At 40.2% G+C, this 25,523-nt stretch overlaps 1 protein-coding gene across 2 annotated transcripts in view; it reads right to left on the reverse strand.

Moving 5' to 3' along the window:
- Positions 1–1,034: 1,034 nt before the first annotated feature.
- PCCB (propionyl-CoA carboxylase subunit beta) overlaps positions 1,035–25,523 on the reverse strand; it is an 83,485-nt gene continuing 58,996 nt past the window's right edge. The window contains exons 10-15 of one of the 2 annotated variants that reach the window (XM_082393457.1): positions 23,598–23,721; positions 4,160–4,267; positions 3,812–3,912; positions 3,287–3,385; positions 2,363–2,462; positions 1,035–1,326 (exon numbers count right to left, since the gene is read on the reverse strand). In XM_082393457.1, coding sequence (XP_082249583.1) covers positions 1,205–1,326; positions 2,363–2,462; positions 3,287–3,385; positions 3,812–3,912; positions 4,160–4,267; positions 23,598–23,721 — 654 coding nt within the window. In that variant the 3' untranslated portion in view covers positions 1,035–1,204. Of the gene's footprint in view, positions 1,327–2,362; positions 2,463–2,510; positions 2,871–2,966; positions 3,174–3,286; positions 3,386–3,811; positions 3,913–4,159; positions 4,268–23,597; positions 23,722–25,523 lie in introns of those variants that run through there. The other variant, XM_082393456.1, reaches the window with a different exon arrangement.

Below are 25,523 nucleotides of genomic sequence, written 5' to 3' on the forward strand. Positions count from 1 at the left end.
TTTAAAAATGAAAAAATAATTTATGCATCTAAATTGATACTAAAAACTTAAAGAAGAGAAAGCTCTTTCTTCCTTCCTTGTGGATATAATGATAGGGTTAGAAATACAGTATTTTACCACCAACATAGAACAGCTGATTGAGGCAAGAATCATAACGGATACTAAAAAGTAGTGGACAGAAGTGTGCTGACAGGCTTAAAGAATGCTGATCAGACTCAATTTCATCAATAATGGAAAAACCTAACGTGTTTCCTAATGTAATACAAGGAAAGAACACTCTTGTGTATTACTCCTACCTGGATCTAAATGTCTGTAAACAATCAGACAAACCCAAATTGAGGGACATTCTACAAAATAATTGGCGAACATGCTTCAAAAATGTCAATGTCATTAAAGACTATGTAAGACAATGAGCCTTGTTTCATATGAAATAAGCATTGACATTTGGGGGGACAAAGGGTCATGATTCTGCAACTTACTCTCAAATAGGTCAGTAAAAATAGTAATTATATATTTATATAAAAGATGAATCAAATATAGAAAATGTTAACTGGGTAATCTAGGTGAAGGGTATACAACTCTTCCAACATTTCCACAGGTTAGAAATTTTCCAAAGTAAGTTTTTTAAAATGTGAGAACACGTTTCTGGAAAGAAGTTAATATAGGGTAAGAAATTAATATAGGGTATATGCCTTACTTAGCATCTATTCTGGTAGACACACACACACAATTACAAACATCTCCTTTAATCCTCAACAATTCCTGAAGGAACTGAAAGGATAGGACATATCATTTAACTGTTATATTATTTAAAAGTAAGGAAAACTAAAAGCCTAAGCAGACAAGTACTTCACCCTAAAAGCTCATTATCTCACCTTTAGAGAAAAAAATTAATTCTTGGGAAAAGAAAGGAAAACAATACACAGAGGTGTTAAATAAGGGTCAGCTCTAAGTGATAACACTATAGTGTTTTCTTTAGTTTTCTTCATTTTTCAGATTTTTACCACAAAAAAATAAGATTTATGCTCAAAAAATATTAGTTAGGATTTTTAATAAAACAATTTTATAGGAAGGCACAAATGAAATCTTTCTAGAATTTAATAAACTTAGCCAAGTTATTACTGGTATTTAGATTGCCAGGTTTCATGACTGCAAAAGGCAGGGATGGGTGCAAATGGCCAGGCAGTAATTACCCTTGGTACATTTACAGTGGAATATTTGCATGTTTCCTCCATGGGCGCTGTACCTTCTTGCTGGCCAAGACATCCAGGTCACAGCAGATTCGGGCACGTGTAGAGGAAGGCTGGATGATGTCATCCACAAACCCTGGGGAAGCACAGAAAAGGAAGCAGATCATCTGCAGCCCCAGATGCTGCCACCCACCCAACACCCACATGGTGCTCAGCCAGGGCACTATCTTCTGCGGCCAACAGTGTGAGCAGGGCCCAACCTGACACAAGAGGAGCTGGGTCCTGTGAACCTTCCCCTGATCCCAGGAGCCCCCTATTCCTCTGGCAGGTCCCAAACTTCTGGCCTAGGAACACTCGGCAAGAAAAGGAAAATGTGACCCCCTCCCTACCAAGATGAATTCAACAGGGAATCAAATTAAGAAAGTGCACTTTTATTTTTTTTAAATCACTACAACAATTCCTCCTATCCTGTACATAAACCCCTCTGCAATGTTACTATGCCACTCCTCCCATCAGGAAGTGGATTGTATTTCTTCACCTGGCCTTGTAACTTGCCTTGGCCAACAGAATGTGGCAAAAGTAACACTGCAACTTCCAAACCTAGGCCTCAAGGCACCTTGCAGCTTCCCCGCTCTCCCTCTTGCCCTCAGGACACCATGTAAAGCAGTGTGGACTAGCCTCCCTAAGAATAAGAAACCACATGGAGAGAGAGTCTACCTGACAGCCAACACCAGCCATGTGAGTGAGGCCATCGTGGACTAGCCCCAGTCAGACCGCCAGATGACACAGCTGCATGACTGATCCCAGGCCCAGCCAGCAGAAGAACCACCCAGCTCAGCCCAGACCAAACTGCTGACCCTCAGAACTATGAGGGAAAACGAAACAAAACAAAACAAAACAAAAACGGTGGTGGTTTTAAGTCACTTTGTTTTGGGTAGATTTTTCACAGCACTAGGGTGACTGGAACAACACTAAGAGACTCAGCCATTTCAGCAATGTTGTTTTGATTCTGGTGACAAAGCAGCGTCCTTAAGTGATGACTGCTCAGGGACAAGCCAGCCCTCACTGGTCTCCAGATTAAACTGGAAGGGCAAAGGCAGACTTCTGGAGTAAAATAAGAAGCAAGTGACCCAACAAATGAACGGAGCTGCCCTCCCCACCACAGGCCCTACCTCTCACGGCTGCAGGAAAAGGGTTGGCAAACTTCTCGATGTACTCTGCCTGAGCGGCCTCCACATTCTCGTGCCCTTTGAAGATGATCTCCACAGCGCCCTGTCACGAGAGGAGTTAGTGAACGCCCCTGGAGGCCCCTGGAGACCTGGGCAGGCCTCCCTCAGCTCATCATCATGGACGTGGTTGCCAGTGTCCTGGTAAATCAAAGTGTACCCGAGACAAGTGCCGGCTCCAGGTGCCTGGAGGTGACCTCCGTGACTCCGGGGGCTGTGATGGGTGCTCAGCTGCGGCCCCAGGGACGAGCAGCCCAGGCTAAGCCAGGTGTTTGCCTCCCCAGATTCTGTCCTGCTCTCTCCAACTGCATTTATCCTTCTCTGAGGCCAAGATATTTGGCCTAGTTTCCACTGTTAAATCCACAGTTCCCTCACTGAGGGAAGCAGAGTGCTGTTTTCCTTTTTCATGATTCTGAGCCCTGAGCACACAATTCAATGGCCAGAGGTGGAAAGACTGAAATGCAAATGTAGAAAAATGAGGACTGAAAGATGAGCCTTCACGTCAGAACCCTTGAAAGTCAGCTTGGAGAGGCGGGGGCACGGGAGTTACCTGGATCAACCGCACCAGCTGTTTTGAAGCAGGAAAGGAGTGGGGAGCAGGCACAGCAACAGGAAGTACCTGCCCTAAGTCAGCAGCTGGGGGCTGGGGGAATGTCCAGTCCTCCAAAGGCCAGTTCAGCCCCTTCCCCTTTACTGACGTCTCAAAACCCACTCTAGGCTCCTCCCACCTGGGCACGAAGATGGCGGCGGCACATGCCTGAAGTGAGAGGGCAGGAGGCAGGCTTGCCAGGGTCTAGACCCCAACTCCCTGGAGCCCTGGCCCCTCTCCAACATTTCCCAGACGCAGAAGGGAAAGCCAGAGGGCCTCACCTTTGCTCCCATGACTGCAATCTCTGCTGTGGGCCAGGCGTAGTTGGTGTCACCACAAAGGTGCTTGGAGCTCATGACATCGTAAGCTCCACCATAGGCCTAGAACAGACCCAAATGTTGAATGTTAGTGCCTGAGTCACCCATGTCATGTCCCTGCAAGACCCCAGGAAGCCAAGCAAAATGAGGACAAAAAGCAAGTAGAGCCCTCCTGGGCTGCTAAAGGCCCAGTGTCTGTGAGGCCAGGGAGCCGGAGCACAAGGGCACAGCCCACAGGCCTTTCACAGTTCATGGTCACGGTCTTTCCCGGCTGCTTTTTCCCACTGCTGCTTTCAGTTCCCAGATGACCAGGGACACCTCTGCAGGGCGTGTCTGCAGGGCTGTCCACGCTGTGCTGTCCTCCAGAGGCTTTTAAGGGGAGCGAGGCGTAGTCTCCCTCCAGCGCTGCTGAACCTCTCGGCCAGACTTCCAGCCACGACCCTGCTGTGGGAGTGAGTGAGCTCACAGCCTCCAGCGTGAGTTCCTCACCTTCCTGGTGATGACTGTCACTTTGGGCACAGTTGCCTCGGCAAACGCGTAGAGAAGCTTGGCGCCGTGCCGGATGATGCCCCCGTACTCCTGCGCGGTGCCTGGGTCACGAGGAAGAGTTACTGGATACCCACAGAATCCTCAGGAGGTCGGCCTCTGCTCTCAGCTGGGAGGTCTTCCCCCTCCCCAGAGGGCCACCCCTCACACAGCCGCACCATCCAGACACCCACAATATGGAGACGTCACAAATCCTGAGGGAATTTTGCAAGAAGATCTCCAAATAAAGTGGGTGCCTTGCTGGGCAAAACCGCCTCTCCTGGCCCCCACCTCTGTCAATGAATGACTCACCAGGGAGAAAGCCAGGGACATCCACAAACGTGATGAGTGGAATATTGAACGCGTCACAGAATCGGACAAAACGAGCCCCTTTCACGGATGAATTAATGTCCAAGCATCCTAGAAAAAGACAGATTATCCAGGCTGAGCTTCTGGGCAATTCCCAGTCCCACCCACAATGGGAATGTGCCCTCAGCAACCATTCAGAGCTGGTTACTAAGGAGGCACCAAAGTTACCTCCTCAGAAAACAGCTAAGGGGATCCTCACACTCCAGGAAAAACTGGGAAGACAGGAGAACCCACCTGGCACTTGCCAGAGGGCCAAGGAGTGGCGCCGCCCCTGAGGGTCTGGCAGCAAAGCCCAGGGCAGGCAGCCAGTCTCGGCCTCGTAAACTGAAGGGCTGCTTGCTGCCACCTGATGCATAGCCTGCCTCGCCCCTGCAGCCAGTCGTGGGAGGTGACATTCAGGGGCTGGTCTTAGAGAGTCCCTGTACCCTGGAATCGGATTCTGGCTTCACCAGCTATAGCCATGTGTCAGGTTAATTACTTCACTTTCTGAGCCTGAGATTCACCACCTGAAAGGCAGGGGTGTTACCCCTCTCCTACCACAGCTGTAAGGATTCCAGGAGACGGGATCTGTGAAAGGGCACAGAATGAGAGCTGTTACTAGTAAACCCTCTCCTAGCACAGCTGTAAGGATTAAAGGAGATGGGATCTGTGAAAGGGCACAGAATGAGAGCTCAGTTACTAGTAAACCCTCTCTTACCACACTTTGCAAAGTATTTTATAAAGCCAGCATTACCCCGATACCAAAACAAGAAAAGGACATTACAAGAAAATGCAGACCAAAATCCCTCAAGAACATAGATACAAACAGTCCTAAGATATTACCAAATCAAATCCAGCATTAGATAAAAACACTGATGCATCATGACCAAGTGCAGTTATACCCAGGAATTCGGACTTGATTTAATGTGTGAAAAGCAATGAAATTACTAAAGGAGAACAACCATATGGTCACTTCAATAGATATAAACATCTGAGAAAATTCAACATTCATAATTAAAAACTAGCAGTAAACTAGGAGTACAATTGAACTTCCATTGTCTGATAAAGAATATCTACAAAAAAACTTATATACTCATGGATTAGAAGAATAAATCCCCAAACTGATCTATACCAGTGCTGCCTGAAAGAGCTTTCTATGATGATGAAAATGTTCTCTGGCTTTGCTATTTGTCGACATAGTAGCCACTAGCCACATGTGGCTACCAAATACTTGAAACAGGACTAAAAAAGTGAGAACTAAGTTCCTAATTGTAAAAGTGAGAGACTAAGTTCCTAATTGTATTTAATTTTAATTACTTATACTATTTTAATTATTTTAGATTTAAAGTTTAATAGCAAGTATAGTGGAGAAATCTGTATTTTTCAAGCAATTCCTATCAAAATCATAGGAATTTCTTTTGTAGAACTTGATAAGTGGATTCTAAGATTCACATGGTTAATACAAAGGAGAAAGAATGGTCAAAACGGTATTTTCTTTTTTAAAATATCAGTATAGGAAGACTTACACTAACTGACTTGAAGACTCACAAAAGCAGGGTTTCTCAGTCTTGGTATTATCAACAATTTGGACAGGATAATTCTTTGCTGTGGGTGTTTGACTTCTGCACGTAGGATGTAGAGCAGCCTCTCTGGCCTGCACCCACTAGATGCCAGTAGCACACCCCTCCACCCCTCATCCCCAATGTGACAACCAAAAGTGTTTCCAACACTGCCACATGTTCCCAGGATATTGAAATTGTCCCTGGTGAGAACCACCAAGAACTACAAAGCTACAGTAATCAAGACAGTATGGCAGAGGCATAGAGGTAGGCGAAAACAGCAATGAAACAGGATAGATTGTGAAGAAACAGGCCCACACAACTGATTTTAGACCAGGCACCAAAACAATTCAGTGTGGAAAGTAAGTCTTGTTAACTAATGGTGATGGAACAATTAAATATCTGTATGGAAAAAAAAGGAAGTAGACTCCTGTTCCACTCTATACTCGACACACAAAAATTAGCCCAAAATGGATTGTAGACCTTAACATAATCCACAACTACAAAGCTCCTAAAAGATGATGTCGACTATCTTTGAAACCTTGTAGTAGGCAAAGATTTCCTGGAAAGGACACAAAAAGTTCTAATCAGAAGTAAAAACACTGATAAATGGGACTTTACCAAGTTTTTTAAATAATGTGAATCAAAAGACACCATTAATTAAATGAATAAATAAGTCACAGACCACGAAAAAAATATTTAAAATACACATATCTGACAAAGGATTCACATCCAGAATATATAAAGAACCCTACAAATCAACAATAAAAAGACAACTCAAAAAATAATAGCAATAGGCAAAACTTCCCTCTTGCCTAATGCATTTTCTGAGATGATAGCAATGTTCCATATCTTGTTTTGAATGGTGAATACAAGGTTGTATAAACTGCCAAAACCCATCCCAATGAACATGTAATTTACTGTGCCTAAATTGTAACTCAATAAAAGAAAAATCTATGTTAATGACTTGAAATAAAGAATGTGAGTGATGAGTCCTGGGATGAAGACAATTCTAAATTAAGAAACCACAAGAAGTACAAAGAGGCCAGAATAAAAATCAAAATGAAGAAAAATACAAGCAATGACAACCAAAACAAGATAAAATCGTTGGGGAAATGAACACAGTCAGAAATGGAAAACCTGTGGCCCTGAGCTGCCAAGAGTGGGCCCCAGGTCCACTAAGATGATGGCCTCATCATCTTAGGCCCTAGTCCAGGCCTGACAGAGCACCTGGCACCCAGAGAGCCCAATGAGCCCTGGCTAATTCCTACAAGGAAGAAATGAGAACCAGTGTCAAGGGGGAGGAGGATTTGGGGAGGGAAGGATCGGGAGTTTGGGATTAGCAGATGCAAACTAGTATATATAGGTTGGATAAACAACAAGGTCCTAGGATATAGCACAAGGAACTGTATTCAGTATCCAGTGATAAACCATAATGGAAAAGAATATATATATGTAGAACTAAGTCACTTTGCTGTAGAGCAGAAATTAACACAACACTGTAAATCAACTATACTTCAATAAAAAAGAAAAAGGGGGCTTCCCTGGTGGCGCAGTGGTTAGGAATCCACCTGCCAATGCAGGGGACACGGGTTCATGCCCCGGTCCGGGAAGATCCCACATGCCGCGGAGTGGCTATGCCCGTGAGCCACAACTACTGAGCCTGCGCATCTGGAGCCTGTGCTCCGCAACGGGAGAGGCCGCGATAGTGAGAGGCCCATGCACCGCGATGAAGAGTGGCCCCCGCTCACCGCAACTAGAGAAAGCCCTCGCACAGAAACGAAGACCCAACACAGCCAAAATTAAATAAATAAATAAATAAATAAATAAAAAGAGTCAGAATCTATCACACTTATAAAAAAATAAAAAAATAAATAAAAAAATAAAACAAAGAAAAAAAAGAAAAAAGAAAAAGAAATGAGAACCAGAAAAGAGGCCTCCTCTGTGAGCCTCTAAAGCTGCTTTTTTTGACACCCCATAAACATCACAAAGAATTACTGAGTCAAGAAGGAGGGAAGCTGAGGAACCACAATGGAACCAAGTATTCAGACTCCAGCCAGGGCTAGGGCAGGCCCCTAGGATAGACATTCTAAGTATTTGTAGATAAAGTTTCCACAATGAGCCAAGCAGTTTCTTAAAAAGTGAGCTTGTGAAAGTGCACCTGTACTGGAGGGTGCCAGAACCTGCAGACATAGTCACAGGACAAGAAGTATCTTTGAGCAGACACAGAAAATCATGTGAAGTCCACACCAGGGACAGACACAGCGAAGAGGAGGAACTAAAGAGATACGTGAACAGCCGAGAACTTACTGTAGGAACAAAATGCATTTTCAGTATGTGTAAATTCCTAACTTTAAACACTATTCCTAGACAACAAAATGGTGGAATAGGCAGCTCCAAGCTCCTGTCTGCAAACAGAAACATCAAAACACAGGCAGAAACTGTCAGAACCAACTTTGTCAAAACTCTGGAACAGGAAAAAGTTTACAACTAAGTAAAAAGCTGAATCAGGAAAAAGGCAACTTAGAAACTGTAGGGAAGCTCTGTGGCGTTTTGAATTACACTTGCCCCACACTTCCCTGGTTCTAGAAGAAGCAAAGAAGACCTGAGGCACAAATCACCATGTAGGTCTGTTCTAACTTGTCTGGGGGCTACCTGAAAGATGGACGTAAGCCTTTCATCACTTCACCTAACTCAGAACTCACCCAGGCCAGAAAAGTGGCAGGCATTGCTCACTGTAAGACAAAAGAACCACCTATAGACATCTGGGGTGAAAGATTACAGCTGAGATTCCCTAAGGCCTGGGAGGAAAAAAACAGGGAGAGAGGGGGTTTGGGGGGGAAATTAGGTCATTCAAGAGCACCTGTGTATACAAGGGACTTCAGAAAGACGCAGATATGCCTAGAGCCAGATGCATGCTCAGAAAAGACCTGAGAAGGGAAATTAGAAAATACCTTGAACGGATCAGTGGAATGGAATAGAGAGCCCAGAAATAAACCCACATACCTAGGGACAATTAATCTTCGACAAAGAAGGCAAGAATATACAATGGGAAAAGACAGTCTCTTCAGCAAGTAGCGTTAAGAAAGTTGTACAGCCACATATAAATCAATGAAGTTAGAACACAACCTCACACCATACACAAAAATAAACTCAAAATGGCTTAAAGACTTCAATACACGACAAGACACCATAAATGTCCTAGAAGAGAACATAGGCAAAACATTCTCTGACGTAAATTGTACCAATGTTTTCTTAGGTCAGTCTCCCAGGGCAACAGAAATAAAAGCAAAAATAAACAAATGGGACCTAATCAAGCTTATAAGCTTTCACACAGCAAAGGAAACCATAAACAAAATGAAAAGACAACCTACAGACTGGAAGAAAATATTTGCAAATGATGCAACCAACAAGGGCTTAATTTCCAAAATATACAAAGAGCTACAATTCAATAACAACAACACAAAAACCCAATCAAAAAATGGGCAGAAGACCTAAACAGACATTTCTCCAAAGAAGACATACAGATGGCCAATAGACACATGAATAGATGCTCATCATTGCTAATTATTAGAGAAATGCAAATCAAAACTCATAATGAGGTACCACCTCACACCAGTCAGAATGGCCATCATTAAAAAGTCTACAAGTAATAAATGCTGGAGAGGGTTTGGAGAAAAGGGAATCCTCCTACACAGGTGGTTGCCATATGATCCAGCAATCCCACTCCTGGGCATACACCCAGACAAAATTATAATTCAAAAAGATGCATGCACCCCTATGTTCACAGAAGCACTATTTACAATAGCCAAGACATGGAAACAACCTAAATGTCCAGTGACAGATGAATGGATAAAGATGATGTGGTATATATATAATGGAATATTATTCAGTCACTAAAAAGAATGAAATAATGCCATTTGCAGCAACATGGATGGACCTAGAGATGATCATACTAAGTGAATTAAGTCAGGCAGAGAAAGACAAATACCATATGATATCACTTATATGTGGAATCTAAAATATGACACAAATGAACTTGTCTACAAAACAGAAACAGACTCATAGACAAGAAAACACACTTGTGGTTGCCAAGGGGGGGTGGGGGAGGATTGGGAGTTTGGGATTTGCAAACTATTATATATAGAATGGATAAACAACAAGGTCCTGCTGTATAGCACAGGGAACTAACAATATATTCAATATCCTGAGATAAACCAGAATGGAAAAGAATATGAAAAAGAATATATATGTGTATAACTGAGTCACTTTGCTGTACAGCAGAAATTAATACAACATTGTAAATCAACTATACTTCAATAAAAAATTTTTAAAAAAGAAAATACCTTGAGATGAATTAAAATGAAAATATAACATTACAAAAGACTTGAGAAGACCTTAAGCTTTAACCTTGGGCTGATACCTAAACTCAGTTTAAGTCTGGCTACATGTTGAAGAACAGCCTCAGTACAGAGCCAATTTGCAAAGACTAGGAGAGATGTTTTCTTATTTGTCTGTTTTGGCACCTGGTGTTCAAGGTAATCTCTCTTAAAACAATAGCTGGGGGCTTCCCTGGTGGCGCAGTGGTGGAGAATCTGCCTGCCAATGCAGGGGACACGGGTTCGAGCCCTGGTCTGGGAAGATCCCACATGCCACGGAGCGACTAGGCCCGTGAGCCACAATTACTGAGCCTGCGCATCTGGAGTCTGTGCTCCGCACCAAGAGAGGCCGCGATAATAAGAGGCCCGCGCACCGCAATGAAGAGTGGCCCCCACTTGCCGCAACTAGAGAAAGCCCTCGCACAGAAACAAAGATCCAACACAGCCATAAATAAATAAATAAATAAATAAAATTTAAAAAAAAAAAAAAACAATAGCTGGACACAAGCTAAGGAAAACAACAAGGAATATAGCCTCTGCAAAAATAGTTGGGAAAAGTCACTAGACAAATGGACTACTACAGCATTCAACAATCAAAAAAACAACAAACTCTGGAAAAAGGGGAGAATATGATTTCCAGAGTTACCGCATTATAATATTCAAATGTTCAGTTTCCAACAAAAAATAACAAAGCATACAAAGAAACAGGAAAGTACAGCCATTCAAATGAGCAAAATAAATTAAAATAATCCATCCCGCAGAAGCCCAGACAATGAACTTACTAAACAAAGATTTTAAAACAACTGTCTTAAATATGCTCAAGGAGGTAAAGGAAAACACGAAGAACTAAAAAAATCATGAAAAAAAAAAGTATGAACAAAATGAGAATATCAATAAAGAGAAATTATAAAAAGAAACCAAACAGAAATTCTATGGCTGAAAAGTACAATAACTGAAATGAAAAGTTCACTACAGGGGTTCAACAACAGACCTGAGTAGACAAGAAGGGTAAGAAAACTTGAAGATAAGAAAACTTAAATAATCCAGTCTGAGGAGCAGAAAGAAAAGAAAAAATGAAGTGAACAGAGACTAAGGGACCTATGGAATATCATCAAGTGAACTGACATATACCACATGGCAGTACCAGAAGGAAGAGAGAGAGAGAAAGGGGCAGAGAGATTATTTGAAGAAATAATGTCCAAAAACTTCTCAATTTTGGCACAAGACATGAAGCTACAAATTCAAGAAACTCTAAGTAGGATAAACTCATACACACCCATACTGAGACACACTATAGTCAAATTATTAAAAGACAAAGACAGAATCTTGAAAGTAGCAAGAGAGAAGTGACTCATCATACACAAAGAATCTTCAATAAGCTTACCAAATGGGACACATATTTAAAGTGCTGAAAGTTCTATTTTTTATGGTAGTTCTATTTTTAGTTTTTGGAGAAACCTCCATACCGTTTTGCATAGTGGCTGCACCAATCTACATTCCCACCAGCAGTATACAGGGTTCCCTTTTCTCCACATCCTTGCCAACATTTGTTATTTGTGTTCTTTTTGATGATAGCCATTCTGACAGGTGTGACGTGATATCTCATTGTGGTTTTGATTTGCATTTCCCTAATGCTTAGCAAGGTTGAACATCTTTTCATATGCCTATTGGTTATATGCATTTCCTCTTTGGAAAAATGTCTATTCAGTTCTTCTGCCACAGTAATTCCACTCCTAGGAATATATCCAAAAAACCCAAAAACACTAATTTGAAAAAATACATGCACCCCAATGTTCATAGCAGCATTATTTATAATTGCCAAGATATGTAAGCAACCTAAGTGTCCATCAACAGATGAATGGATACAGAAGATGTGGTGTATATATACAATGGAATACTACTCAGACATAAAAAGAACAAAATTTTGCCATTTGCAGCAATATGGATGGACTTGGAAGGCATTATGCTAATTGAAATACAGTAAGTCCCCTACATACAAACAAGTTCCGTTCAAGCGCGGTCGTAAGTCCAATTTCTTCGTAAGTCCAGAAAAGTTAGCCTAGGTACCCAACTAACACTATCAGCTATATAGTAATTGTGGTAATAGGTTTATAATACTTTTCACACAAATAATACATAAAAAACAAACACAAAAACTAAAGAAAACATCTTTAATCTTACAGTACAGTACCTTGAAAAGCACAGTAGTACAGTACAACAGCTGGCATACGGGGCTGGCATCGAGTGAACATGCAAGAAGAGTTACTGACTGGAGGAGGGAGAGGAGGTGGGAGATGGTAGAGCTGAAGGATCGTCAGCAATAGGAGATGGAGGGCAAGCTGCAATTTCACTCACGTCTGACGTTGATGGCACAGATTCTAGTTCCTTGCTGGATTCAATTCTATCTACCCTTTTGAAACAACGATCCAGTGATGTCTGGGTAGTAGCTCTTTTTTTCTCGTGATAGATGACACAGTAGCACTGGATTGCATTCTTCACGGCTGCTGCAACCTTTGTGTACCATTCTACGTTCGGGTCCTGTGCCTCAAAAACTAACAGTGCCTTCTCAAATAAAGAATATTCCCTTGCTATTTCCTGCATCGTGAATCTCTTAGGTTCTTCAGTTACTTGTTCTTCTTCTTGTCTCTCTTCATCCTTTCTCTGGGCCTCCAATTCCATCAGGTCTTCATTAGTAAGCTCCCGCGTTGCACAGCAAGGAGTTCAATGAAGTCGTCCTCTTGCAGATCTAGCTCCAGCTTCTCGCTGAGGATCACTAAGTTGCTGAAGACCTCTTTGGACTCCTCATCCACCTTCTCAAATCCATGAAAATTGTGAACAAACTGCGGGCAAACGTTCTTCCAAACCCCATTCACGGTGATGCCGTAACCTCATGCCACGCAAAGTCAATGTTTTTTATGGCCTTGTAGATGTTACAGTCCTTCCAAAATTGTCGCAAGTTTGTTCCTGATTCATCACTCGCTTTTACTGCCTGATGAAAAGTGTGACATAAATAATATTTCTTGAAAGTCGCTATAACCCCTGGTCCATAGGTTGGATAAGCGACGTAGTATTCGGTGGCAGATGCACTACAGGACATTGGAATGAAAGTTGTCCATGAATGGGGGATGGCCCAGGGCATTGTCGAGTAGCAAAAGAATGTTGAATGGGACATCCTTCTCCAAGCAATATTTCTCCACATCTGGGATAAAGTGGTGGAAAAACCAGTCCTGGAAAATGGCCTGTGTAACCAGGCTTTGGGGTTACTCTTCCATACAACAGGAAGAGAGCCCTTGGCTATGTTTTTAAGGGCTCTTGGGTTCTCTGAATGATAAACTAAGAGAGGCTTCAGCTTTATATCACTGGAAGCATTGCCAGCAAACAACAGAGTTAGCTTATCCTTTGCTGCTTTATAGGCTGGCATCAACTTTTCCTACTTACTGATGTAACTTTGGTCTGGCCTCCTCTTCCAGTACAGTCCTGTCTCATCCACATTAAAAACCTGCTTGGGTGAATACACGCCTGCATCAAGAATTTCTCAAAGCATTTCAGGAAATTCCTGGGCAGCTACCATATTGTGAAGGTTGGCTCTAGTCTTGAAGCAATGAAACCAGCCATGGCTGGCATTAAAAGATGCACCCTCTGATTCTTCGCCGTGTTTCTTCTTCAAGTTTTTATAACGGCTTTTAGCTTTCTCTTGAATCAGCATTAAGCTGAACAGGACTCGACACTGGTGCTGATCCTGCATCCACACACTGAGAAGTTACTCATCTCCTCCATCACTTTTCCACGCTTCTTCGATCGTATTGTTGACATCATCAGCACAGCAGACTTCATGTTCCATGATCTTGTCCTTGTTATTTAGAATTGTGCTGATGGTTGAACAATTCATGTTATAAGAATGAGTGATGTCTACCATCTTTTTGCCTTGCTCCACTCTCTCAATTATTTTCATTTTTCTTTCCACTGTTATCGCTTGGCACTTCTTAGCAGTACCCACTACATCACCGCTGCTTTTACGCTTACTTCCGGACATCCTGGGCTTGAAATAAAGATACTGTACTACTGTACTCTATACCGTACTGTACAGTAAAGTACACAAAAGCACAACCACTTGTAGAGGATGCACGCACGTGACAATGTACGCCAGGCACGTGAACTAACTTACATGATTAGACAGGCGAACACACGTTCGCATCTTTGAAAGTTCACAACTTGAAGGTTCGTATGTAGGGGACTTACTGTAAGTTAGAGAAAGACAAATACTGTATGGTATTACTTATATATGGAATTTTAAAAATACAACAAACTAGTGTATATAACAAAAAAGAAGTGGACTCACAGATATAGAGAACAAACTACAGGTTACCAGTGAGGAGCAATAAGGGGGGGAGGGGCAATATAGGGGTAGGGGAGTAAAGGACACAAACTACTAGGCACAAAATAAGATACAAAGATATATGTATAACATGGGGAATATAGCCAATATTTTATAATAACTATAAATAGAGTATAACCTTTAAAAATTCTGAATCATTATATTGTACACCTGTAATATATAATATTATACAGCAACTATACTTCAATTAAAAAATTAAAAAACAAGATGCTGAAAGAATAAAACACAACCAACAACTCTATACTTGGCAAACTGTCCTTCAAAAATGAGGGACAAATAAAGACATTCCTAGATAAACAAAAGCTGAGGAGTTCGTTACCACTAGGCCTGCCCTACAAGAAATGGTAAAGGGAGCCCATCATGTTGAAATAAAAGGGTAGTAGATGGTATCACAGAACTGTATGAAGAAGTAAAGATTTCCAGTACAGGTAACTACATGGGGAAATATAAAAAAGCCAGTATTATTGTATTTTTGGTTTGTAACACCACTTTTTATTTCTTACATGATTTAAAAAACAAATGCAGGGAATTCCCTGGTGGTCCAGTGGGTAGGACTCCACGCTGTCACTGACAGGGCCTGGGTTCAATCCCTGGTTGGGAAACTAAGATCCTGCAAGCTGCGCGGCATGGCCAAAAAAAACCAAACCAAACAAAAAAAAAATGAAGCCCACAAAGGTTCACTGGTGAATTCTACAAAACCTTTAAAAATGAAATTACACCAATTCTCTACAATCTCTTCTAGAAGATAGAATCAGAGGGAATACCTCCTAACTCATTCTATGAGGCCATCATCACCCTAATACCCAAACCAGGCAAAAACATCACAAGAAATCTATAGACCAGTGTCTCTCACAAACATAGATGCAATAATCCTCAACAAAACATTTAACAAATCAAACCCAGTAACATACAAAAATAATTATACACCACTTCCAAGTGGGATTTATCCCAGGTATGCAAGGCTGATTCAACATATGAAAAACAATTCAGGTACTCCATTACATCAACAGGCTAAAGAAGAAAAATCACATGAACGTATCAATAGATGCAGAAAAGCATTCACAAAATCCAACACCTACTCATGATAAAAACTCTCAGCAAACTAGAAATACAGGGGAACTTTCTCAGCTTCATAAAGAACATCTACAAAAACATATAGCTAACATCATACGTAATGGTGAAAAACTAGAAGCTTTCCCACTAAGATCAGGTATAATGCAAGAAAAGTGCCCTCTCACCACTCCTTTTCAAAACTATGCTGGAAGTCCTAGCTAATACAATGAAACAAGGAAAGGAAATATATAAAAGGCATACAGATTGGGAAGGAAGAAATCAAACTTTCTTTGTTTACAGATGACATGACCGTCTATGTAGAAAATCCTAAAGAACAAAAGTACTGCTGAAACTAATAATTATAGCAAAGCTGCAGAACACAAAGTGAATTTATTAAAGTCAATCGCTTTCCTGTATACCAGCAATGAATTTGAAACTAACAACAGAATACTGTTTACATTAGCACACCCCCACCCCCCCAAAAAAATACATAGGCATAAATCTAACAAAACAAGATCTATATGAGGAAAATTACAAAACTCTGATGAACAAAATGAAAAAGCTAAATAAGTAGAGAGATATTCCATATTCATGGATAGAAAGACTCAATATCATCAAGAAGTATGGTATTGGTGAAATAAATCAATGGAACAGAATAAAGAGCCCAGAAATAGACCTACATAAATATAATCAACTGATCTTTGACAAAGGACCAAAAGTAATACAATGGAAGAAAAACAGTCTTTTAACAAATGATGCTGGAACTACTAGACATCCACATCCAAAAAAACTGATGTAGACAAACCTTATACCTTTAACAAAAATTAACTCAAAATGGATCCACAGACCTAAATGTAAAACACAAAACTATAAAACTCATAGAAGATAACATGGGAGAATACCTAGGTGACCTTGGATATGGCAGTAACTTTTTAGATACACTACTTTCAAAGGCATGATCTATGAAAGAAATAATTGGTAAGCTGGACTTCACTAAAATTAAAAACTCCTCTGTGAAAGACACTATCTAGAGAATGAGAAGACAACCGCCAACTGGGAGAAAATATCTGCAAAACACACAATCTGATAAAGGACTGCTATCTAACATATACAAAGAACTCTCAAAACTTGTGAAAGAATTTCAATCTAAAATAGAACTGGAGGATGTAATTGGAAAATCTCACACATGGGCCCTCAGGAAGACAAAACTTAAGGACTAAGAAACTGATTTCCTTTAAAGGCCTGATTTACAGAACACTGATAGTGCCAAAATTTTCTCAGATGACAGGGGGTTGATCAGGGGTTATCTCATATCAACCTTGGGAAGTTTCATGAATGGGAGATGACCCAGGTCAGGATGGACTCAAAAAGCGGGCTGAATTGAGTTTTGTTTCTGTGACTGGACTGATTTTATCTGCTCAGGAAGTTTTCAAGGCTGGTCTCCATTTGTTGTTTATTTTAACTGACTCTAACTGGACTCTCCCCCAACTCTTTACATTTCCTGTCCATAAATACAACCTGCCCCAAACCCTCAATGGACTCACCTGTAGCTTGCTACAGTTTGCTTGTCCTGAACTACAGTTCCTCTGCTATTCCTGAATAAACTCATCTTTTTGAGTTTACCTCTTTGTTTAGGTCAAACAAACACAACAATAAGAAAATGACCCAATTAAAAAATGGCCAAAGACCTGAACAGATACCTCACCAAAGAAAACACAGACAGGGCAAATAAGCATATGAAAAGATGCTCCACATCATACGTCATCAGGGAAATGCAAATTAAAATACACACTTATCAGAATAGCCAAAATGTAGAACACTGAGAACACCAAAAGCTGACAAGGATGTGGAGCAATAGGAACTCTCCTTCACTGCTGGTGGGGATGCAAATTAGTACAGCCACTCTGGAAGACAGTTTGGCAGTTTCTTACAAACTAGACATACTCTTACCATTTGAGCCAGCAATCATGCTCCTCGGTATTTACCCAAATGAGTTGAAAACTTACATCCACATAAAAACCTGCACAAGAATGTTTTTAGCAGCTTTATTAATAACTGCCACAACTTAAAAGTAGCCAGGACGTCTTTCAGTAGGTGAATGGATAAATGAACTGTGATATATCCAGACAATGTAATATTAACACTAAAAAGAAATCAGCTATCAAGCCGTGAAAAGACACAGAGGAAACGTGAATCATAGAGTATGTGGCCTTATCAGACCAGCTTCCTCCATATAACTAACTGGAAGAGGCTGATCTGAAAAAGCTACATACTGTATGATTCCAACTATATGACATTTTGGAAAAAGAGAACTATGGAAACAGTAGAAGGATGAGCGGTTGCCAGGGGTTATCAGGCTAACAGGGTTAGGGGGAAGGGAGTGATGAATAGGTGGAGCACAGAGGATTTTTAGGGCAAGTGAAACTATTTTATATGATGCTGCAAATGGTGGATACATATCATTACACATTTATCCAAACCTACAGAATATCCAATGCCAAGAGTCAACCCTACAGTAAACCATGGACTTGTAATGATGTGTCAATGTACATTCCATAATTGTGACAGACGTACTGCTCTGGTTCAGAATACTGATAGTGGGGTAGGCTGTATATGTGTGAAAACAGAGTATATATGGGAATGCTCTGTTGTTTCCACTCAATTTTACTGTGAACCTAAAAGAAGCTCTAAAAAATAAAGTTTATTTAAAAAAAAAAAAAAAGATTAGACACTATGACCAAATGGGATATATCCCAGGAATGCAAAAGTGGTTCAATATACAAAAAAATCAATCAGTATAATACACCACATTAATAGAACAAAGGACAAAAGCTACATGATCAACTCAACCAACATAGAAAAGCCATTTGGCAAAATCTATCACCTTTCGTGATAAAACACTCAGAAAACTACAAATAGAAGGAAATTTCCCCAACACGATGTAGACCATATATGAAAAACCCACAGCTAACATCATATTCTATAGTGAAACACAAAGTTCTCTCCCTAAGATCAGGAACAAGACAAGGATGCCCAATGGCACCATTGCTATTCAACACTGTGCTGGAAGTTCCAGCCAGAGCAATTAGACAAGAAAAAATAATAATAAAAGGCATCTAAATTGGAGAAGAAGTAAAACTATCTTTATATGCATTAAGTATGATCTTATATGTAGAAAATTCCAGAGAATCTACAAGAAAGCTACTAAAGCTAATAAATTCAGCAAAGTTGCAGGTTACAAGATCAGCAAACAAAACGCAGTTGCATAGTTGTCTTTCTATATACCGATAATGAACAATCCAAAAAAGAAATTGAGAAAGGAATTCCATTTACAATAGCAACTAAAAGAATAAAACAAGAGTAAATTTAACCAGGATGTTAAAGACCTGTGCAGTAAAAACTACAAAACACTGCTGAAGAAATAAAAGAAGACCAAAATAAATGGAAAGGGGACTTCCCTTTTGGCACAGTGGTTAAGAATCCGCCTAACAATGCAGGGGCCGTGAGTTTGATCCCTGGGCTGGGAAGATTCCACATGCCACGGAGCAACTAAGCCTGTGCACCACGACTGCTGAGTCTGTGCTCTAAAGCCTGCAAGCCACAACTACTGAGCCCACGCACCACAACTATTGAAGCCTGCACACTCTGGGACCTGCATGTTGTAACTACTGAGCCCATGTGCTGCCACTACTGAAGCCCGTGCACCTACAGCCCGTGCTCAGCAACAAGAGAAGCCACTGCAATAAGAAGACCACACACCACAACAAAGAGTAGCCCCTGCTCATCACAACTAGAGAAAGCCCGAGCCTAGCAATGAAGACCCAACACAGCCAAAAATTTAAAATAAATAAATAAATAAATAATAAATGGAAAGACATCCTGTGTTCATGAGTTAGAAAACTTTACATTGTTAAAATGTCAATACTTCATAAAGTGATCAGCAGATTCAATGCAATTGCTACCAAAATTCCAACAACCTTTTTGCAGAAATGGAAAGGCCAATAGTCAAATTCATATGGAATTGCAAGGGGCCCCAAAAAGCCAAAATAATCTGAAAAGGAAGAACATGAGAAGACTCACACTTCCCAATATTAAAACTTACTACAAACCTACCGTAATCAAAACAGTGTGATACCAGAACATGGATAGACTTGCAGACCAAAGGAATAGTATTGAGACCCCAGAAATAAACTCATACATCTACAGCCCACTGACGTCTAACAAAAATGCCAAGTCCATTCAATAGGGAAAGAATAGTCTACTCAACAAATGGTGCTGGGATAACTGAATTTCTGCGTGCAAAAGAATGAAGCTCACTACAAATGCTAATGCATATATATGGAATATTAAAAAAAATGGTACTGATGAACCTAATTGCAGGGCAGGAATAAAGATATAGACATAGAGAATGGACTTGAAGACACAGGGTGGGAGGGGGAAGCTGGGGTGAAGTGAGAGTAGCATCAACATATATACACTACCAAATGTAAAATTATTAGCTAGTGGGAAGCATCAGCATAGCACAGGGAGATCAGCTCGGTGCTTTGCGATGACCTAGAGGGGTGGGATAGGGAGGGTGGGAGGGATGCTCAAGAGGTAGGGCATATGGGGACATACGTATGCATATGGCTGATTCACTTTGGTGTACAACAGAAACTAACACAATATCGTGAAGCAATTATACTCCAATAAAGATCTATTAAAAAAAAAGAAGAATGAAGCTGAACCCCTAACTTACACTATATGTAAAAATAACTCAAAACTGATCAAACCTAAATGTGAAAGCTAAAAGCATAAAAATCCTAAAAGAAGACATAGGGGAAAAGCTCTATGACATTGGATTTGCAAATAAGTTCTTATAATATGACTCCAAAAGCACAAGCAACCAAAAACAAAGAGAGAGAGAAAGAGAATTAGACTTCATCAAATTTTACAACTTTTGTATATCAAATGACGTTATCTAGAAAGTGTAAAGACAACCTACAGAATGGAAGAAAATATTTGCAAATCATTTATCTGATAAGGGTTTAATATCCAGAATATACAAAGAATGCTTGTAACTCAACAACAACAAAAAAACTCTAAGTAATTAAAAATGGGCAAAGGACTTGAATAGACATTTCTCCAAAGATATGCAAATAGCCAATAAGCCTAAGAAAAGATGCTCAACATCCCTAATCATTAGGGAAATATAAATGAAAACCACAATGGGATAATACATCACACCCATTAGGACTGGCTATTATCAAAATATACCAGAAAATAACAAGTGTTGACGAGTATGAAGAAATTGGAACCCTGTCCATTGCTAATGAGAATGTAAAACAGTGCAGCCGCTGTGGAAAACAGTGTGATGTTTCCCCAAAAAAGTAATCCTAAAATTACCATATTACTCAGTAATTCCACAACTAGGTATATACCCAAAAGAACTGAAAACAGGGTTTCAAACAAATACTTGTACGCCAATGTTCACTGTGACATTATTCACAATAGCAAAAAGGTGGAAACAACCCAAGTGTCCATCAACAGATAAATGATTAAACAAAATGCAGTTATACACATGCAATGGAATATTATATAGACATGAAAAGTTAAAATGAAGTTCTGATACATGCTACAATATGAATGAACCTTGAAAACATTATGCTAAGTAAAACAAGCCAGACACAAAGGAACAAATATTGTATGATTCCACTTATATGGCATATCTAGAATAGGTAAATTCACAGAGAGTAGATTAAGATTACCAAGGGTGGGAGGTAGGATGGAAATGAAGTGTCTATTTGGGATGATTTGAAATTTTGGGGGGAAAGTTAGTGGTAATGGGCTCACACATTGTGAATGTAATTGATGCCACTGCACTGTACCCTTAAAAATGGTTAAAATAATATCAAAACAACAAACAACCCAATCAAAAAATGGGCAGAAGACCTAAATAGACATTTCTCCAAAGAAGACATACAGATGGCCAACAGGCACATGAAAAGATGCTCAACATCACTAATTATTAGAGAAATGCAAATCAAAACTACAATGAGGCATCATTTCACACCAGTCAGAATGGCCATCATCAAAAAGTCTACAAATAATAAATGCTGAAGAGGGTGTGGAGAAAAGGGAACCCTCTTGCACTGTTGGTGGGAATGTAAGTTGGTGCAGCCACTGTGGAAAACACTATGGAGGTTCCTAAGAAAACTAAAAATACAGCTACCATATGATCCAGCAACCCCACTCCTGGGTATATATACAGAAAAGACAAAAACTCTAATTCAAAAAGATACATGCACACCAATGTTCATAACAGCACTATTTACAATAGCCAAGATATGGAAGCAACCTAAGTGTCCATCGACAGATGAATGGATAAAGAAGATATGGCATATATATATATATATATATATTATATATATATATATTATATATATATATATAATATATATATATACACACACACACACATACAATGGAATATTACTCACCCATAAAAAAGAATGAAATATTGCCACCTGAAGCAACATGGATGGACCTAGAGATTATCATACTGAGTGAAGTATGTCAGACGCAGAAAGACTAATATTATATGTTATCACTTATATGTGGAATCTAAAAAATAATACAAATGAACTTATTTACAAAACAAAAACAGATTCACAGACATAAAAAACAAACTTATGGTTACCAAAGAGGAAAGGGGAGGGGGTGAGGGATAAATTAGGAGTATGGAAATAACAGATACACACCACTATATATAAAATAAACAATAAGGATTTACTGTATAGCACAGGGAACTATGTTCAATATCTTGTAATAACCTATAATGGAAAAGAATCTGAAGAATTTATACATATACACATATGGCTGAATCACTTTGCTGTACACCTGAAACTAACACTATATTGCAAATCAACCATAGTTTAGTAACAAAAAAAAAAGGTTAAATTGGCAAATTTTATGTTATATATATTTTACCACAATAAAAAACATTTTTACAAACCTTTTTCTAAAGACAAGGAGAAACTGCCACAGCAGAAATAAAAGATGAGGCTAGGTCAAAAAGGGAGGGTGTATGTGTCCACATAGGGATTCAAAGGAAACCTAAGAAGGAAAATAGTAAGGAGGGAAGCAGTATCCAGAGTCCCCAACCCCACCCAGAGCACAACCATGGAAGAGTCCCCACACCCTGGCTGTGACTCAAGTCTGACCATCTCACCAGAAAGCTGCGGGGTACAGACACAGCAAGATGCTGTTAACTTGTCATGGATCGGGGACTTCCCTGGTGGCGCAGTGGTTAAGAATCCGCCTGCCAAGGCAGGGGACACAGGTTCGAGCCCTGGTCCGGGAAGATCCCACACGCCACAGAGCAGCTAAGCCCGTGCGCCACAACTACTGAGCCCGCATGCCACAACTACTGAAGCCTGCATGCCTAGAGCCCGTGCTCCACAACAAGAGAAGCCACCAAAATGAGAAGCCCACGCACCACAACAAAGAGCAGCCCCTGCTCGCTGCAACTAGAGAAAGCCTGTGTGCAGCAACGAAGACCCAACATAGCCAAATTAATTAATTAATTAATTAATTTTTTAAAAAGAGTATATAACTTGTCATGGACCAACTGTTCTCCTGGCACCATCAAAGGCACTAGAGAGAAAACTGTGAATAAGACACTAACACCCCTGGCCTCAGAGGGCTCATAGTTTAGTGGGTCAGTCATAATGTAATTAGGGGGACAGAAAGCAGGCCTCTGAAAAAGTAAAGACCTTAAAAGTCGAGGAGGAAAGTTATCTATAAATCCTTAAAAAATTAGAGAAGCATGAAAGAAGCATTTTCAGATGCTTATGTTAATTTTGAGAAATTAAGAGACAAAGGAGCTTTCACAACTTCAGCTATTGATATTTGAGTGTTTTTCTCTGGCCACAGAAGGCCATGTCTGAGGAAAAGGCAGAAGATGGGCACCTTGGGCCCAGGCAGCCCTGGCTCCCAACCACCCCCCAAGGTCTATGAGAGCGTCTCCCTCCTACCTGAAGCCACTTTAGGTTGGTTGCCAACAATTCCAACAGTCCTCCCATTCATTCTTGCAAAACCAACAATGATGTTCTTGGCATAACTGGGCATGATCTCAAAAAATTCTCGCTCATCAACAACCTGCAGGGATAAATTTACTCCTGAGTTCAAAATGATAAACAAGATCCAACTCCATTATAGAATGACAGACATTTACAGAATTACAGGCCGGATAGCTGCCCCCTACCACAGGTTCTACCAGGAAGCAGGACAACAGGCAGAGGCAGTACCTCCTCCCTGCTGGAAGGGAAAACAACCTCGTACACAACTGGAAGAGGATAAACCAGTACAGTCTTTTTTAAAGGTTCTATTTGAACTTGGCATATTTAATACACTTTTTTTTTTTAACCTTACTTTGAAATCATTTCAAACTTCCATAAAAATTTCCAGAATAATACAAAAAAATTTAAATATCCTTCACCCAGATTCCCCATTTATTAACGTTTTACCATGTAAGCTTCATAGTTCCCTCTCCCAACCTGCCTACCCTGCTTTTCTCTCTGTCTCTTAAGTATGTGTCTGTATATATATTCTCTAACTATATATATGTCCATACACACGACTTTTTTCCTAAACTGTTTGAGAATAAGTTACAGACACGACACCTCTTTACCTCTAAGTACCTATCTAAGTGTCTATCTCCTAAGAACAGGACATTCTCTTATATAACTTCAGTGATATTATCAAAATCAGGAAATTAACATTAATATATTATTATCTATTATAAAACCTTATTCAAATTTCACCAGTTATTCCAATAACATCCCTTATAGCAACAAAAATCTGGTTCTAGAACCTGACCCAAGATCACCTGGTACTCTGAGTGGTCATGTGGTCTCTTTAGCCTGCCTTGATTTTTTCCCCTCAATCTTTGTCTTTCATGTTCATAACATCTTTGAAGACTACAGATCAGTTACTTGGTTATTTGGGTTTCATGTTTGTTCATGTTTAATTTCAGGTAAAGTGTTTTTGGCAGGATATCACAGAAGTGACCCTCTCAAGTGCATCACATCAAAAGGCACATGATGTCAATTTGTCCATTAATGGCGGTGATATATGTCAGGTTTCTCCCCTGTAAAGTTACTATTTTTCCACTTGTAATTAATAAGTATTTTGTGGGGAAATATTCTGAAATTATGTAAAAATCCTATGCTTCATCAAGCTTTTACCTAGTAGGTTTAGTTAGCATTCATGGATGATCCTTGTTTATTAACCCAATTACTGCCATGATAATTGCCAAACAATTTTTCTAACTCCATTTTTCCTTCTCCATTTATTACTTGGTATTCTACTGTCAAAAATGTCTTTGCCTTTCCCATTTACTTATGAGAAATCCACAGTATGAAGGTATAGATTTTTGTTTTATTATGTGGATTATAATCTTTACCACCAACATTATTTATTTTATGTTCAAATTGTCCCATATTTGACACTGAGAGCTCATTCAAGGTGGATCCTATGCCCTTTTGATGATTCTTCATCATTCTTTGAGCATTACCTTACATTCTGGAATTACCTTACTTTCAGGTTCATCTTGTATTTTCTTCCTGCCCCTAGCCCTAGAATCAGCCATTTCTCCAAGGGAACCAGGTCCCAAGGGTGGGGGGTAGAATAAATGGCTGCTTCTAAGAAGCTAGCCCAGAGCACAGAGCTAGGAGATCTACATACACACACACACACACACACACACACACACACACACACACATACACACACTTATTTCTATAAGTAATATGAAAACCAGGAGTTCATACTGATAACTCCAATTCCAACTTCCAATTCAACTACAGGGTTCATTCTCGTATCCCCCTTTCCATACCATAACTCCTTTCTCCTACAGTGGACACCTAACTCCCATTATCCTCAAAACGTACTTATTATTC

Source organism: Balaenoptera borealis (assembly GCF_965194805.1).
Source record: "Balaenoptera borealis genome assembly, chromosome: 5".
NCBI classification, from domain to species: domain Eukaryota; kingdom Metazoa; phylum Chordata; class Mammalia; order Artiodactyla; family Balaenopteridae; genus Balaenoptera; species Balaenoptera borealis.